The sequence below is a fragment of the Pseudophryne corroboree genome, chromosome 1, assembly GCF_028390025.1.
Source record: "Pseudophryne corroboree isolate aPseCor3 chromosome 1, aPseCor3.hap2, whole genome shotgun sequence".
Taxonomy (NCBI): domain Eukaryota; kingdom Metazoa; phylum Chordata; class Amphibia; order Anura; family Myobatrachidae; genus Pseudophryne; species Pseudophryne corroboree.
The window spans coordinates 1,006,082,259-1,006,098,974 of NC_086444.1; the positions used below are offsets into that span (position 1 = coordinate 1,006,082,259).

The 16,716-nt window shown below is 43.8% G+C and overlaps 1 protein-coding gene across 1 annotated transcript in view; it reads left to right on the plus strand.

Moving 5' to 3' along the window:
• GALNTL6 (polypeptide N-acetylgalactosaminyltransferase like 6) overlaps window positions 1–16,716 on the plus strand; it is a 1,932,308-nt gene that overhangs the window by 1,893,753 nt on the left and 21,839 nt on the right. Inside the window, exon 11 of the mRNA XM_063920636.1 lies at window positions 4,379–4,528. Within this exon, the coding sequence (XP_063776706.1) occupies window positions 4,379–4,528 (150 nt within the window). The remainder of the gene's footprint in view (window positions 1–4,378; window positions 4,529–16,716) is intronic.

Sequence of the window (16,716 nt, forward strand, 5' to 3'; positions counted from 1 at the left end):
GCTGCGTGCCCCCGTACACGGGCACGCGCAGCGCCGCTGCCAGCAGGACCAGCGCTCACACGCTGTGAGCCCAGGCCAGGGGGGACGCCAGACTGAAACCTGGAGAGTCCAGGTAACATGCAGGGGTTCGGGGCAGACGCTGGGGACGGGACATAGCGGCCAGAGAGCTGCTCTAACCTACCTCACTAGCCACCTAAGCCTAACTCCAACCCACACACTACTTCCAACTCAACTCCCACCTACACACTTATAACCCTGTTAACTACTACTAAACCTGACCAAGTTGAAATCTATGTAAAAAGGGGGGAATAAACACTTTATTACAATCGCAGGACAGCACTTACCCGACCAAAGACTGAAACAAAAGAGGCTGACCCAGCCCCCTCACCTAACTAATCATACCACTAGCCCACCCCTATACTCTATTCCTATAGGACCCTATAACTTCCACCCCTAAAGCTCAAACACAGACCTGCCCCCAGCCTATGGGGTTTAACCCACTCCTTTCCTATACAGTCAATCTGTTTCCTTTCTTGTGTTATATTTAGTATTTCACATGTTTGCCATTGGTCTTGCCATCAGAGCAGAGCCGCATTTAGACCTCATAGGGCACTAGGCAAGATACCAGTTTGGGACCTCCCTCCTTCAACAATCCATAGCACTATATTTTCATTTCTGAATGCGAGCGGCATCACAAAAGTACCTTGCTGTATGTGAAGTGCAATCGCAGCACGTGCACATACTACCAATAATCGCTCAGTTGCATGATCATCGTACAAATCTGGATCAGGTCCTAGGTCTTTTAGAAGACTTGAAACCTGTGTCACATATAAAGTAAACCATCCACCCACATACAGTGGATTAAATAATTTTTCTCCAAACATTTCTCCTCTAATCAAAGAACATCACTTAACAACATTGTCACTAGTCCCTGGTAAATCGGTAGGCAGCACTCTCAGTATTATTGTTTCAGAACCTTGAATTTCTTGGACTGGACAGTATCTAGGTGTATACAGTAGATCAGTGTGTAAAAGAGACAGCAATTCCACCTTACGCAGCAGTTGAAAACTGCATAATCAGTGAGTGAGCATGAATCTACACAAAGATATTTAGAGACATGGCATCCCTACCCTAATCCTAGAAAGGCAAATATTTTAGATATGTTTCTGATAAATTAGATTGGTAAAATTGGATGGTCATTCAGCGTAATGCCTATAATAAGAAATGTTGCTGCCCCGTACTACCTGGAGTCATTCTATATTCTAGCACCGATAAAGTAAGCATAATAAGTTTGAATGTTTACTTGAATTAAGGAACTAGTTTAATACTTTTTGTGTATATTGTTCTCAATGAATGGAGGTTTTTGTTTGCAGTTTGAACTTGTGTTATGAAGTAGTAAGTCACCTGCAACACAACTACTGGAGTAAAATTGTGAGAAACAAGTGGCAATGGGTCAATGGCATAACTTGCGAGTTGTTGCCCCCCTCCCCCTCTGCTTCACAGGGAGAAGTGAGAGGCAGAGGATGACAGAGGCAGGGAGAGGCTAAGGATGGCAGTGAGAGGCAGTGGATGGCTGGGATGCAGTAGGTGGCAGGGAGAGGCATTGGGTGGCTGGGAGAGGCAGTGGGCAGCAAGAGGTGACTGGAGAGATAGTGTGTGACAGGGAGAGACAGTGGGTTATAGGGAGAGGCAGTAGGAGACTGGGGAGGCAGAGGGTGGCAGCCAAAAGCAGTGGGTCTAGTGGTAGCTGTAATGTATCTGGTCCCATTATATTAAGCTGCGATCAATATGCTCACAGTCCCAGTAGTGTAGGTTGAATCAATTAAAAGAGGGCTCAATGTCCAGAGGAATTGAAGATTATGGAGGTACCAGGAGCTGGCTTGGCTGTGAGCTGACTGGCTGACAGTAGCACACTTTTAAACACTGATAGTCACATTGTGACTAAACACAGGTTTACTTACTGCTGGGAGCCCGGGCTTGGACCCATGCCAGAACAGCGTGGCTGGCTCAGCTCAGGCTGTGAGATGGCTGGCACTGCTGGCAGGGCAGGTCTGCTCCTCCTATCTGCCTTGCCGGGGTTTTCACACAAGGGAATCAGCCTGGCTCATTATAAAGCCACTGGACGCGGGCCTCCATCGCTAGTTCTGACCCTGAAACAGGAATACAGTTAAATAAAAATATACAGAAAGCAAACCACTGCCTTCCATTTTATTACACTTAATTCATAGAATTTTTTCTGCTATATATTTTTTCTTTGAGACACACATCATTATGAAATAAACCCAGGATTAAAAATGAACAGGACACAGGCACATAAATTGTATTGATGTTATTATCTGTAGTTTAGATGCCATGTTTCACTTTATTTTGTTTTTTTGAAAGTTGTATCTGGATAATGATCATCTATTGGTTAAAAGGATGCACTGGCCTGAGCACTGAACTGAATTGTTGTTTTAATATTTTCTCCTCGCCTGCTGAAAATGATGGCTACATTATAATTAGATATGCAGAAAGAGTAGGGGTGTTAGATGTTCATTATTTTGTTGTGATCCAGGTCTCCTTTGATGCCAGACCTCATAAGTAATAAGGGTTATTGCTGATCGCAAAATCAAAGAAATACATGTCAAGTATGTGAAACATCAGAGTTATTTTAAATAGTCTTTATTATTTGTTATAATAGTTAGTTCAAAGCTGGAAAATCCCTTCAGTTTTCAGTTTGCAATGTTCTCAAACTACAAGGTAAGAGCAGCTCAATAACAATAATTCAGAGAAGGTTTATTATACTTTCATTATAATTCTGTGAAAATGTAATTCAAAATATCTCCACTAGAGAGAAGCATTCAACTAAAAATGGATGTTGCAGCACGGTAGTCTTTTAGCTCTCAGCATATTCATCTCAAAACAGGGATTTATTGGCCGCATTGATCTGTGAATGTAACTCTGATTGTGTTTTATGAAGTTTCATTAAATAATTTCAACAATAGCTACATTAAAAACAAAAATAATGACCTTTGAGGAAGATTCAGCATGGATCGCTATTAAGACTGAAATTGCATACAGTATGTCTCAAAACTGCTACTGCAAAAATGTGAAGTGCCGCCCAGAAATGTTAAAAGACGCCCACTGTTTTTGGAATATAGCAATCAAAGCTGAATGAGGGCCTGTACCAGCAATCATAGACCATAAGATAGATAAAATGATTATACAAATATGTAAGCATGCAAATAATATAATCATGTTTGATAACAATGCAAAATGCATTTGGATAATAATATATGCAAACATATACTAACGTAATGGCTTATGGCTAAATAATTGCATACCCTCTAACTGTACCTTTTTGGCAGGTACAGTACCTTTTTTCTAAGGTCTGGACCGATTTTTGACTGTACATTTTTCCATTTAAAATATAGGAAAAGGGTATGGCTCCGCCCCTTTACCTGTGACCACGCCCCCTTTTCTAATTTGTACCGATTTTTATGTGTAAAATGTTGTAGGGTATGTAATTGTACTATGGCACACAAAACCACATGCTTGGGGCACGCACCCCAGAGAACATGACTGGTCACCATACAGTACAGAGCGTATTAGGAACCACCATACTATGCAGAGTATCACAAAAATACAGAGAGCATTCTAGTTTCTACCATACAATACTGAGCACATGCTAGAGACAGACATAACGTGCAGAAGCATGCCGATGGCGGTCATAAAATACGGAGAGCATCCAAGTGACTGCCATACATTACGTATAGCATCCAAGTGGCTGCCATACATTAATTATTACTAAAAATGGTTTTATGAATATACTTTTTAGAACTTTATTGCATTTATGTTTCTACATTAATCATCCACCATGTAATGTAGACAAATAAATGCCAGGTAGCCAAATGCTGCTATCAGTACTACAACAGGATTCAGTACCTTGTGCTATAGCGATTGCTTCTACACCTTCTCATTACATAACCAAGGGCCTAATTCAGACCTGGACGATGCTACAATAGCAGTCGCAGGTTGAATCCCGGTGAGATGTGCGCACGTGCAGCAGCTGCACTGCGCGTGTGCACACAGTGAGATGTGAAGGAATCTCACTTGTGCGATCACCTCGGCCTAAAATGATCACCTCGACTAGAAATGTAGTTTACCAGGAAGTCCTTCAAAATTAAAGTTACACACACGGAAATACTTGAAATTCCGTAGCGATGCATGGGTATTCAGCTAATAAATATATATATATATATATATACATACAAAGGAATTAGAAAATATCAAGGTGATGAAAGTCAATAGTACTGTATATAATTTGTCTCGGTAATCGATAGTGATAAGTGAAACTTTTACTATTGTTATCGCTTTATTCTTACATGTTGTTCTACAGCTATTTACTTTCGGATGGAGAGAGGATATACGTCCCGGGGAGCCACTTCACACAAGAAAATTCTGCTTTGATGCAATCTCTCGTAGCAGTCCTGTCACCCTTTACGATTGTCATGGGATGAAGGGTAACCAGCACTGGAGCTATAGAAAGGTAAGATTAATTACATTGACATATTTTGGATTGAAAAAGAACAATATTGATTCAAGGGCAGCTGTATGTTGTAGACAGAATCTATTTTGCTAGTAGATAGCATCCATACATGTCCTTTACCCAAAGGCGTCAAACAAACTTTTTTTAATGAATTTAATTATATGTGAACAACCTACAGTATATGTAAATGATAAGAAAAGCCTGAAATAAAATGTGCTGCTAAAGCCACAAAGATTATAAATCTTTAATATATAACCATACAAATTGATCCTAATACATATATTATAAACACTGAAACAGGAGACTCAGGAGATTATTATACTCTATATTTACACCTCACATAATATTATTAAATTGAAATTAAGTATATTAAAACAATGGAAAACTGAGTTCACTCTATCTGACTATCTGAAAACAAGAAATACATTTGAGCAGCATTATTTCTTTATTTGCAGTGATAAAACTGTCAAACATAATTCTATTTTCATTGCTTTACTTCTTTCTTTATTAGTTGTGAACAACTGCAAGAGCTGAGAAGCTTATCAATTAGCCTCAGTAAAAAAAAAAAATAATGATTGTTTTTTATGTGCCTGCCACACTACATAGAATACTCATTCACAGCAGTCCCTGCTCCATTGTAGCTTACAGTCTAAATACCATAAAAAAGCACAGCCATAACATGCTAACTATACACATACTGTATAGGACATTGGTTATAAATAAAACCAGATCTGAAGAGCAGGACCGTGACTAGAGTAGTACAACATGAGCCACGGCACCTGTCAATTTTCTGTTTAAACACTTGCCTGGCATGGTCGAATCAGATGCAACCATACCATCAAGAGTTTTATGTGACCTGGTTGCACAGGATGCTGACAACTACTGATCGGTCAGCACGGCAGAACCCCTATCTAGTGGCTGCAGACAATAGAAGCCGCTGGGAAAGTGTAAACACCCCCCCCCCAAAAAAAAAAACAAAAAAAAAAAAACCTTATCCAGCTGTACCGGGATACTGGGTGGGGGTGGGATTGGTGGTAATTAATTTTCTGAACCCCTTTTAAATGTGTTTATTTTAAAAATCGTCTGTTAAGTGGTTAGTCAATCTCACTTGCAGCTTCCTCCGCTTTAATCCCTGGCATCCCGCATACCCCTCCTCATGTACCTTCAGTCACACACTCCTTTAGTAAAGCACACATTTCAAAATACTGTCATACACAGAATTCAAACCCATGACCTTCCATATTGCAGTCAGGCACCTTAATCATGGAGCTATTTGCTCCTGTATAGGAAGCATGAAATTCTATCTATATGAAGCTATGGGTTGGGATTGAAATGTCGGCGGATGGGATGCCGGCATTCAGAATACCGACCACAGCATCCTAATGATCAGAATTCCCACTGGCTCCCTAACTCTCCCTTCTAGCAGCCTAAACCTAACCCTCCCCGGTGGTGCTTCAGCAGCTGTGTGATATTACATACAGCATTGCATGTATATTTTAGAGATGAGCGCCTGAAATTTTTCGGGTTTTGTGTTTTGGTTTTGGGTTCGGTTCCGCGGCCGTGTTTTGGGTTCGAACGCGTTTTGGCAAAACCTCACCGAATTATTTTTGTCGGATTCGGGTGTGTTTTGGATTCGGGTGTTTTTTTTCCAAAAACACTAAAAAACAGCTTAAATCATAGAATTTGGGGGTCATTTTGATCCCAAAGTATTATTAACCTCAAAAACCATAATTTACACTCATTTTCAGTCTATTCTGAATACCTCACACCTCACAATATTATTTTTAGTCCTAAAATTTGCACCGAGGTCGCTGTGTGAGTAAGATAAGCGACCCTAGTGGCCGACACAAACACCGGGCCCATCTAGGAGTGGCACTGCAGTGTCACGCAGGATGTCCCTTCCAAAAAACCCTCCCCAAACAGCACATGACGCAAAGAAAAAAAGAGGCGCAATGAGGTAGCTGTGTGAGTAAGATTAGCGACCCTAGTGGCCGACACAAACACCGGGCCCATCTAGGAGTGGCACTGCAGTGTCACGCAGGATGGCCCTTCCAAAAAACCCTCCCCAAACAGCACATGACGCAAAGAAAAAAAGAGGCGCAATGAGGTAGCTGACTGTGTGAGTAAGATTAGCGACCCTAGTGGCCGACACAAACACCGGGCCCATCTAGGAGTGGCACTGCAGTGTCACGCAGGATGGCCCTTCCAAAAAACCCTCCCCAAACAGCACATGACGCAAAGAAAAAAAGAGGCGCAATGAGGTAGCTGACTGTGTGAGTAAGATTAGCGACCCTAGTGGCCGACACAAACACCGGGCCCATTTAGGAGTGGCACTGCAGTGTCACGCAGGATGTCCCTTCCAAAAAACCCTCCCCAATCAGCACATGATGCAAAGAAAAAGAAAAGAAAAAAGAGGTGCAAGATGGAATTATCCTTGGGCCCTCCCACCCACCCTTATGTTGTATAAACAAAACAGGACATGCACACTTTAACCAACCCATCATTTCAGTGACAGGGTCTGCCACACGACTGTGACTGATATGACGGGTTGGTTTGGACCCCCCCCAAAAAAGAAGCAATTAATCTCTCCTTGCACAAACTGGCTCTACAGAGGCAAGATGTCCACCTCATCTTCACCCTCCGATATATCACCGTGTACATCCCCCTCCTCACAGATTATCAATTCGTCCCCACTGGAATCCACCATCTCAGCTCCCTGTGTACTTTGTGGAGGCAATTGCTGCTGGTCAATGTCTCCGCGGAGGAATTGATTATAATTCATTTTAATGAACATCATCTTCTCCACATTTTCTGGATGTAACCTCGTACGCCGATTGCTGACAAGGTGAGCGGCAGCACTAAACACTCTTTCGGAGTACACACTTGTGGGAGGGCAACTTAGGTAGAATAAAGCCAGTTTGTGCAAGGGCCTCCAAATTGCCTCTTTTTCCTGCCAGTATAAGTACGGACTGTGTGACGTGCCTACTTGGATGCGGTCACTCATATAATCCTCCACCATTCTATCAATGTTGAGAGAATCATATGCAGTGACAGTAGACGACATGTCCGTAATCGTTGTCAGGTCCTTCAGTCCGGACCAGATGTCAGCATCAGCAGTCGCTCCAGACTGCCCTGCATCACCGCCAGCGGGTGGGCTCGGAATTCTGAGCCTTTTCCTCGCACCCCCAGTTGCGGGAGAATGTGAAGGAGGAGATGTTGACAGGTCGCGTTCCGCTTGACTTGACAATTTTGTCACCAGCAGGTCTTTCAACCCCAGCAGACCTGTGTCTGCTGGAAAGAGAGATCCAAGGTAGGCTTTAAATCTAGGATCGAGCACGGTGGCCAAAATGTAGTGCTCTGATTTCAACAGATTGACCACCCGTGAATCCTTGTTAAGCGAATTAAGGGCTGCATCCACAAGTCCCACATGCCTAGCGGAATCGCTCCCTTCTTCAATGCCTCCAGCTTCTTCTGCAAAAGCCTGATGAGGGGAATGACCTGACTCAGGCTGGCAGTGTCTGAACTGACTTCACGTGTGGCAAGTTCAAAGGGCATCAGAACCTTGCACAACGTTGAAATCATTCTCCACTGCACTTGAGACAGGTGCATTCCATCTCCTATATCGTGCTCAATTGTATAGGCTTGAATGGCCTTTTGCTGCTCCTCCAACCTCTGAAGCATATAGAGGGTTGAATTCCACCTCGTTACCACTTCTTGCTTCAGATGATGGCAGGGCAGGTTCAGTAGTTTTTGGTGGTGCTCCAGTCTTCTGTACGTGGTGCCTGTACGCCGAAAGTGTCCCGCAATTTTTCTGGCCACCGACAGCATCTCTTGCACGCCCCTGTCGTTTTTTAAAAAATTCTGCACCACCAAATTCAAGGTATGTGCAAAACATGGGACGTGCTGGAATTTGCCCATATTTAATGCACACACAATATTGCTGGCGTTGTCCGATGCCACAAATCCACAGGAGAGTCCAATTGGGGTAAGCCATTCCGCGATGATCTTCCTCAGTTGCCGTAAGAGGTTTTCAGCTGTGTGCGTATTCTGGAAAGCGGTGATACAAAGCGTAGCCTGCCTAGGAAAGAGTTGGCGTTTGCGAGATGCTGCTACTGGTGCCGCCGCTGCTGTTCTTGCGGCGGGAGTCCATACATCTACCCAGTGGGCTGTCACAGTCATATAGTCCTGACCCTGCCCTGCTCCACTTGTCCACATGTCCGTGGTTAAGTGGACATTGGGTACAACTGCATTTTTTAGGAGACTGGTGAGTCTTTTTCTGACGTCCGTGTACATTCTCGGTATCGCCTGCCTAGAGAAGTGGAACCTAGATGGTATTTGGTAACGGGGGCACACTGCCTCAATAAATTGTCTAGTTCCCTGTGAACTAACGGCGGATACCGGACGCACGTCTAACACCAACATAGTTGTCAAGGACTCAGTTATCCGCTTTGCAGTAGGATGACTGCTGTGATATTTCATCTTCCTCGCAAAGGACTGTTGAACAGTCAATTGCTTACTGGAAGTAGTACAAGTGGGCTTACGACTTCCCCTCTGGGATGACCATCGACTCCCAGCGGCAACAACAGCAGCGCCAGCAGCAGTAGGCGTTACACGCAAGGATGCATCGGAGGAATCCCAGGCAGGAGAGGACTCGTCAGACTTGCCAGTGACATGGCCTGCAGGACTATTGGCATTCCTGGGGAAGGAGGAAATTGACACTGAGGGAGTTGGTGGGGTGGTTTGCGTGAGCTTGGTTACAAGAGGAAGGGATTTACTGGTCAGTGGACTGCTTCCGCTGTCACCCAAAGTTTTTGAACTTGTCACTGACTTATTATGAATGCGCTGCAGGTGACGTATAAGGGAGGATGTTCCGAGGTGGTTAACGTCCTTACCCCTACTTATTACAGCTTGACAAAGGGAACACACGGCTTGACACCTGTTGTCCGCATTTCTGGTGAAATACCTCCACACCGAAGAGCTGATTTTTTTGGTATTTTCACCTGGCATGTCAACGGCCATATTCCTCCCACGGACAACAGGTGTCTCCCCGGGTGCCTGACTTAAACAAACCACCTCACCATCAGAATCCTCCTGGTCAATTTCCTCCCCAGCGCCAGCAACACCCATATCCTCCTCATCCTGGTGTACTTCAACACTGACATCTTCAATCTGACTATCAGGAACTGGACTGCGGGTGCTCCTTCCAGCACTTGCAGGGGGCGTGCAAATGGTGGAAGGCGCATGCTCTTCACGTCCAGTGTTGGGAAGGTCAGGCATCGCAACCGACACAATTGGACTCTCCTTGTGGATTTGGGATTTCAAAGAACGCACAGTTCTTTGCGGTGCTTTTGCCAGCTTGAGTCTTTTCAGTTTTCTAGCGAGAGGCTGAGTGCTTCCATCCTCATGTGAAGCTGAACCACTAGCCATGAACATAGGCCAGGGCCTCAGCCGTTCCTTGCCACTCCGTGTGGTAAATGGCATATTGGCAAGTTTACGCTTCTCCTCCGACAATTTTATTTTAGGTTTTGGAGTCCTTTTTTTACTGATATTTGGTGTTTTGGTTTTGACATGCTCTGTACTATGCCATTGGGCATCGGCCTTGGCAGACGACGTTGCTGGCATTTCATCGTCTCGGCCATGACTAGTGGCAGCAGCTTCAGCACGAGGTGGAAGTGGATCTTGATCTTTCCCTAATTTTGGAACCTCAACATTTTTGTTCTCCATATTTTAATAGGCACAACTAAAAGGCACCTCAGGTAAACAATGCAGATGGATGGATTGGATACTAGTATACAATTATGGACGGGCTGCCGAGTGCCGACACAGAGGTAGCCACAGCCGTGAACTACCGCACTGTACTGTGTCTGCTGCTAATATATAGACTGGTTGATAAAGAGATAGTATACTCGTAACTAGTATGTATGTATAAAGAAAGAAAAAAAAAACACGGTTAGGTCACTGGTATATACAATTATGGACGGGCTGCCGAGTGCCGACACAGAGGTAGCCACAGCCGTGAACTACCGCACTGTACTGTGTCTGCTGCTAATATATAGACTGGTTGATAAAGAGATAGTATACTCGTAACTAGTATGTATGTATAAAGAAAGAAAAAAAAACCACGGTTAGGTCACTGGTATATACAATTATGGACGGGCTGCCGAGTGCCGACACAGAGGTAGCCACAGCCGTGAACTACCGCACTGTACACTGGTTGATAAAGAGATAGTAGTATACTCGTAACAACTAGTATGACGACGGTATAAAGAATGAAAAAAAAACCACGGTTAGGTGGTATATAATACAATTATGGTTGGACGGACTGCCTGCCGAGTGCCGACACAGAGGTAGCCACAGCCGTGAACTACCGCACTGTACACTGGTTGATAAAGAGATAGTAGTATACTCGTAAGAACTAGTATGACGACGGTATAAAGAATGAAAAAAAAACCACGGTTAGGTGGTATATAATACAATTATGGTTGGACGGACTGCCTGCCGAGTGCCGACACAGAGGTAGCCACAGCCGTGAACTACCGCACTGTACACTGGTTGATAAAGAGATAGTAGTATACTCGTAACAACTAGTATGACGACGGTATAAAGAACGAAAAAAAAACCACGGTTAGGTGGTATATATTATAATACAATTATGGATGGACGGACTGCCTGCCGAGTTCCGACACAGAGGTAGCCACAGCCGTGAACTACCGCACTGTACACTGGTTGATAAAGAGATAGTAGTATACTCGTAACAACTAGTATGACGACGGTATAAAGAACGAAAAAAAAACCACGGTTAGGTGGTATATATTATAATACAATTATGGATGGACGGACTGCCTGCCGAGTTCCGACACAGAGGTAGCCACAGCCGTGAACTACCGCACTGTACACTGGTTGATAAAGAGATAGTAGTATACTCGTAACAACTAGTATGACTATGACGACGGTATAAAGAAAGAAAAAAAAAACCACGGTTAGGTGGTATATAATACAATTATGGATGGACGGACTGCCTGCCGAGTGCCGACACAGAGGTAGCCACAGCCGTGAACTACCGCACTGTACTGTGTCTGCTGCTAATATAGACTGGTTGATAAAGAGATAGTATACAGTACTACTAATATACTGGTGGTCAGGCACTGGTCACCACTAGTCACACTGGCAGTGGCACTCCTGCAGCAAAAGTGTGCACTGTTTAATTTTAATATAATATTATTTATCATGTACTCCTGGCTCCTGCTATAACAACCTGCAGTGCTCCCCAGTCTCCCCCACAATTATAAGCTTTATATACAATACATTGATGTGCAGCACACTGGGCTGAGCAGTGCACACAGACTGAGTCACTGTGTGACTGTGTATCGTTTTTTTCAGGCAGAGAACGGATATATTAAATAAAACAAACAACTGCACTGTCTCTGGTGGTCACTGGTCACTGTGGTCGTCAGTCACTAAACTCTGTCTGCACTCTGCACTCTCTTCTAATCTACAGTATCACAGCAATCTCTCTCTCTCTCTCTCTTCTAAATCTAATCTAAATGGAGAGGACGCCAGCCACGTCCTCTCCCTATCAATCTCAATGCACGTGTGAAAATGGCAGCGACGCGCGGCTCCTTATATAGAATCCGAGTCTCGCGAGAATCCGACAGCGTCATGATGACGTTCGGGGCGCGCTCGGGTTAACCGAGCAAGGCGGGAAGATCCGAGTCGCTCGGACCCGTGAAAAAAAAGTGAAGTTCGTGCGGGTTCGGATTCAAAGAAACCGAACCAGCTCATCTCTAGTATATTTATACGACCATTTCCATGGCAATATATGTGTTCATCTTTTTATTTAAGTTAAGATTCATTGCTTATGTGTATAAATCATCTTGAGACATAAACGCTTTTAGTTATATACTCACCAAAGCACAAGCAAGACTGAGGGACAGATACACTGGTAATCTAGCACACAGGCTCAGAGGTTAGCGAGACACACTGACAGTGCTCAGTCTCAAGCTCTCCCTGTGGATCAGGCATTTACAGATTCTCCTCCACCTTGAGCTGTGAGCTGGATTCCTCATTGTGACACGTGAGACACTCAGCACACAACTGGTCTGCTCTACTGCTTCCTCAGCTACAGTAATTCAATGCCCCCTGACGTGTGCAAAGTGTACTTGCCAACTTTGTGGCTGCCCTCTCCAGGAGGGGGCAGCCAGGTCAGCACAGCAGGGGTGGCTTCGGTATATGTGGGCGTGATCGTATTATCGCAGCCCTGCCCACCGCTATACAATCAACAGATTACAAGCTTTGTAGAGTGGGGGGCAGGGCTACGATGATGCAATTCAGCATGAATTGCATCATCGCCCCACTAACTGAATGGGTAAGCAGATGGCTGGGGTGGGGAATGTGTGGCTGCAGACTGGCAGGCAGGGGGTGCGGGCAAGTCAATGCTAGCTCCGGGAGACTTGTCGCCATGTTGTCTGTGTTAATCGTGTTGACATGCTGCATACCAATATTGCAAACATGTTCACATTCTCATGTAGACCTGCTGCATGTCACCATGATAACTGTCGGCCTGACATGTGCTGCAATTTTACTTTAGTTATGGCTGGTATTTAAAGTTGTACATAAATGTGACCTTTGCCGCAGGGGAGGGGGTAGGTACTATTTACCCGGGCTCAGGTCTGATGGAGGGGCCCAGCAGGGGCCCAAGTCCCCATCTCCCCTTAGCTTGCAGCAGCACTTGCAGCTCTTCTCCTCAGCCCAGGGCTGCAGTGCGGCCAGGGAACCACTTAAAGTACTATTTTTCACTGTCTTTTTCTAAGTATTTAGGGCCACTCCTCCCATGAGTCGGCTACGCCCCAGCAAAAGTACCTGGGCCTAGCCAGGCTCTCTACTGCCCTGTTTATAGCATTCACATACAAGGCATAGCTAAATAATAGAATAATAATTGACATTGCACCCTGACCCACTGGAGCTTAAAATATACCGTAGACGCAGACACACATGATAATGTAATTTTTGTCATGACAACTAACCTAAAAGTATGATTTTTAGATTGTGGGAGAAAGCTTAGAACTTAGCGGAAACACACACAAACTTGATGCGAACATATATACTCCACACAGATAGTGCCCTGGTGGGAGTGATCTATGACCCCAGTGATGTGAGGCAGCAGTGCTAAACACTGTATCCCAGTGATGCCCATTCAATGAATCCAATATGTATAGCCAAATTGTGTTATTTAAATCTATTAACACTATTTTAAAAAGATGTTAATAATATACAAGACATTTGCCCACCATATATAATAAAATCACTGTTTTAATAATTATGCTGCACTACATAATATTAACATAGAAGCATAAAAGTCAAATGTAATTACTCTCAAGGATATAGTAAAGCTGGTTTCAGTGGATGATCAGTGCTCAAAATAATATACTCTTTAAAAAATATAATTAGTACAGTCATTTACTCCTCAGACTTGTTTGCTTGCAACACAAAATAGACTACTTAAATATTTAAAGCCAATCTATCATGATTGAATATTAAGCATCAGCTGTTTTGCCCAAATTATTTTTCCCAGAATTTTATAATGTGTGCTCTCAGCAGCAGGAAACTGTGCTGAGCTTATTGTTTAATGCACATAGATTTTCTACACCTTTATTACTACATTCAATCATTTTAGATCCATATCTGCATTCCTTTTTATTTATTTTTAAGATATTTAATGTTGCTATCAAGACAGTCTCACACATCAAGACCTATAGCCTGACTTGATTACCTAATCAGTCTCATAGAGATGCACAGCGGACACTTTTCTGATTTTGTGTTTGGTTTTGGATCTGGATCTCCATTCGTGTTTTGGATCTGGATTGGTTTTGACAAAACCACCCTTTCAGGTTTTGGTTTTGGTTTTGGATCTGGATGTTTTTTTTTTTTTTTAAACATAAAAACAGCTAGAATCACAGAATTTGGAGGTAATTTTGATCCTACAGTATTATTAACCTCAATAACATTAACATTAATTTCCACTCATTACCAGTCTACACACACTTTAACAAACCAATCATTTCAGCGACAGGGTCTGCCACACGACTGTGGCTGAAATGGTTGGTTTGTTTGGGCCCACACAAAAAAAGAAGCAATTAGTACCCCCCACCAAAACAGAAGTAATTAATATCTTCTTGCACAAACTGGCTCTCCAGAGGCAGGATGTCGTCCTCATCCTCCAGTTCCTCACCCCTTTCAGTGTGTACATCCTCACAGAGTATTAATTCGTCCCCACTGGAATCCACCATCACAGGTCCTGTGTGCTTTCTGGAGGCATTTGCTGGTAAAGGTCTTCCTGGAGGAATTTATAATAAATTTTGATGAACATTATCTTCTCCACCTTTTGTGGAGGTAACCTCCTACGCCGATCGCTGATAAGGTTACTGGCTGCACTAAAAACTTTTGGAGTACACACTGGAGAGGGAGGGGGGTAACTTAGGTAAAATAAATCCAGTTTGTGCAAGTGCCTCCAAATTGCCTCTTTTTCATGCCAGTATACATACGGACTGTCTGAAAAGCAACCTGAATGCTGTCACCCATATAATCCTCCACCATTCTTTCAATGGTGACAGCATCATATGCAGTGACAGTAGACATGTCAGTACAGGTTGAGTATCCCATATCCAAATATTCCGAAATACGGAATATTCCGAAATACGGACTTTTTTGAGTGAGAGTGAGATAGTGAAACCTTTGTTTTTTGATGGCTCAATGTACACAAACTTTGTTTAATACACAAAGTTATTAAAAATATTGTATTAAATGACCTTCAGGCTGTGTGTATAAGGTGTATATGAAACATAAATGAATTGTGTGAATGTAGACACACTTTGTTTAATGCACAAAGTTATAAAAAGTATTGGCTAAAATTACCTTCAGGCTGTGTGTATAAGGTGTATATGAAACATAAATGCATTCTGTGCTTAGATTTAGGTCCCATCACCATGATATCTCATTATGGTATGCAATTATTCCAAAATACGGAAATATCCCATATCCAAAATACCTCTGGTCCCGAGCATTTTGGATAAGAGAGACTCAACCTGTAATAGTTGGCAGCTCCTTCAGTCCTGTCCAGATGTCAATTCTTGCTCCTAACTGCCCTGAATCACCGCCAGCATGTGGGCTAGGACATTTTATTCTTGTCCTCACAGCACCAGTTGTAGGAGAAAATGAAGGAGAGGCTGTTGACGGGTCATGTTCTGCTTGAGTTGACAATTTTCTCACCTGCAGGTCTTTGTACCTCTGCAGACTTGTGTCTGCCAGAAAGAGGGATACAACATAGGATTTAAACCTAGGATCGAGCATGGTGGCCAAAATGTAGTGCTCAGATTTCAACAGATTGACCACCCTTGAATCCTGGCAAAGTAAATGAAGGGCTCCATCCACAAGTACCACATACTTAGTCGAATCGCTCCGTCTTAGCTCCTCCTTCAATTTCTCCAGCTGCTTCTGCAAAAGCCTGATGAGGGGAATGACCTGACTGAAGCTAGCAGTGTCTTAACTGACTTCACGTGTTACAAGTTCGAAGAGTTGGAGAACCTTGCACAACATGGAAATCATTCTTCACTACTCTTGAGTCAGGTGCATTCCTCCTTCTTTGCCTATATCAGCGGTAGCCAATCCACGGCTCTCGTACTGAATGCGCCTCTTTCTCCGTCCGCATGCGGCTCGACTCCCTGCTCCAGGTGGTCCTGCCTCTCGCCGCCCGCCAGACATACTTCTAGAGAAGCAGTGTTTCTAAGGGCACCAGCCAATCAGAGCTCGTGGACCAGCAGCTGCAGCTCCTGAATCAGCGCCTGATACACACACTAACTGCCACCATTGGAGACTGAGGGGCAGGAGAAGCATGCACTGTGCTCTTCTCCCCTCAAACAAAAAAGGCACAGCCCATCAGCAGCGTGGTGAGAATCACTGGGGGGGCCATATCTCGCACTGTGAGGGAATATGTGAATCTGGCACTGTGTGAGCATATATGTATCTGGCACTGTGGGGGCATATGTGAATCTGGCACTGTATGGGCATATATGTATCTGGCACTGTGGAGGCATATGTGAATCTGGTACTGTGTGGGCATATATGTATTTGTATCTGGCACTGTGGGTCATATTTATATCTGGCACTGTGTGGGAACATGTGTATCTGTCACT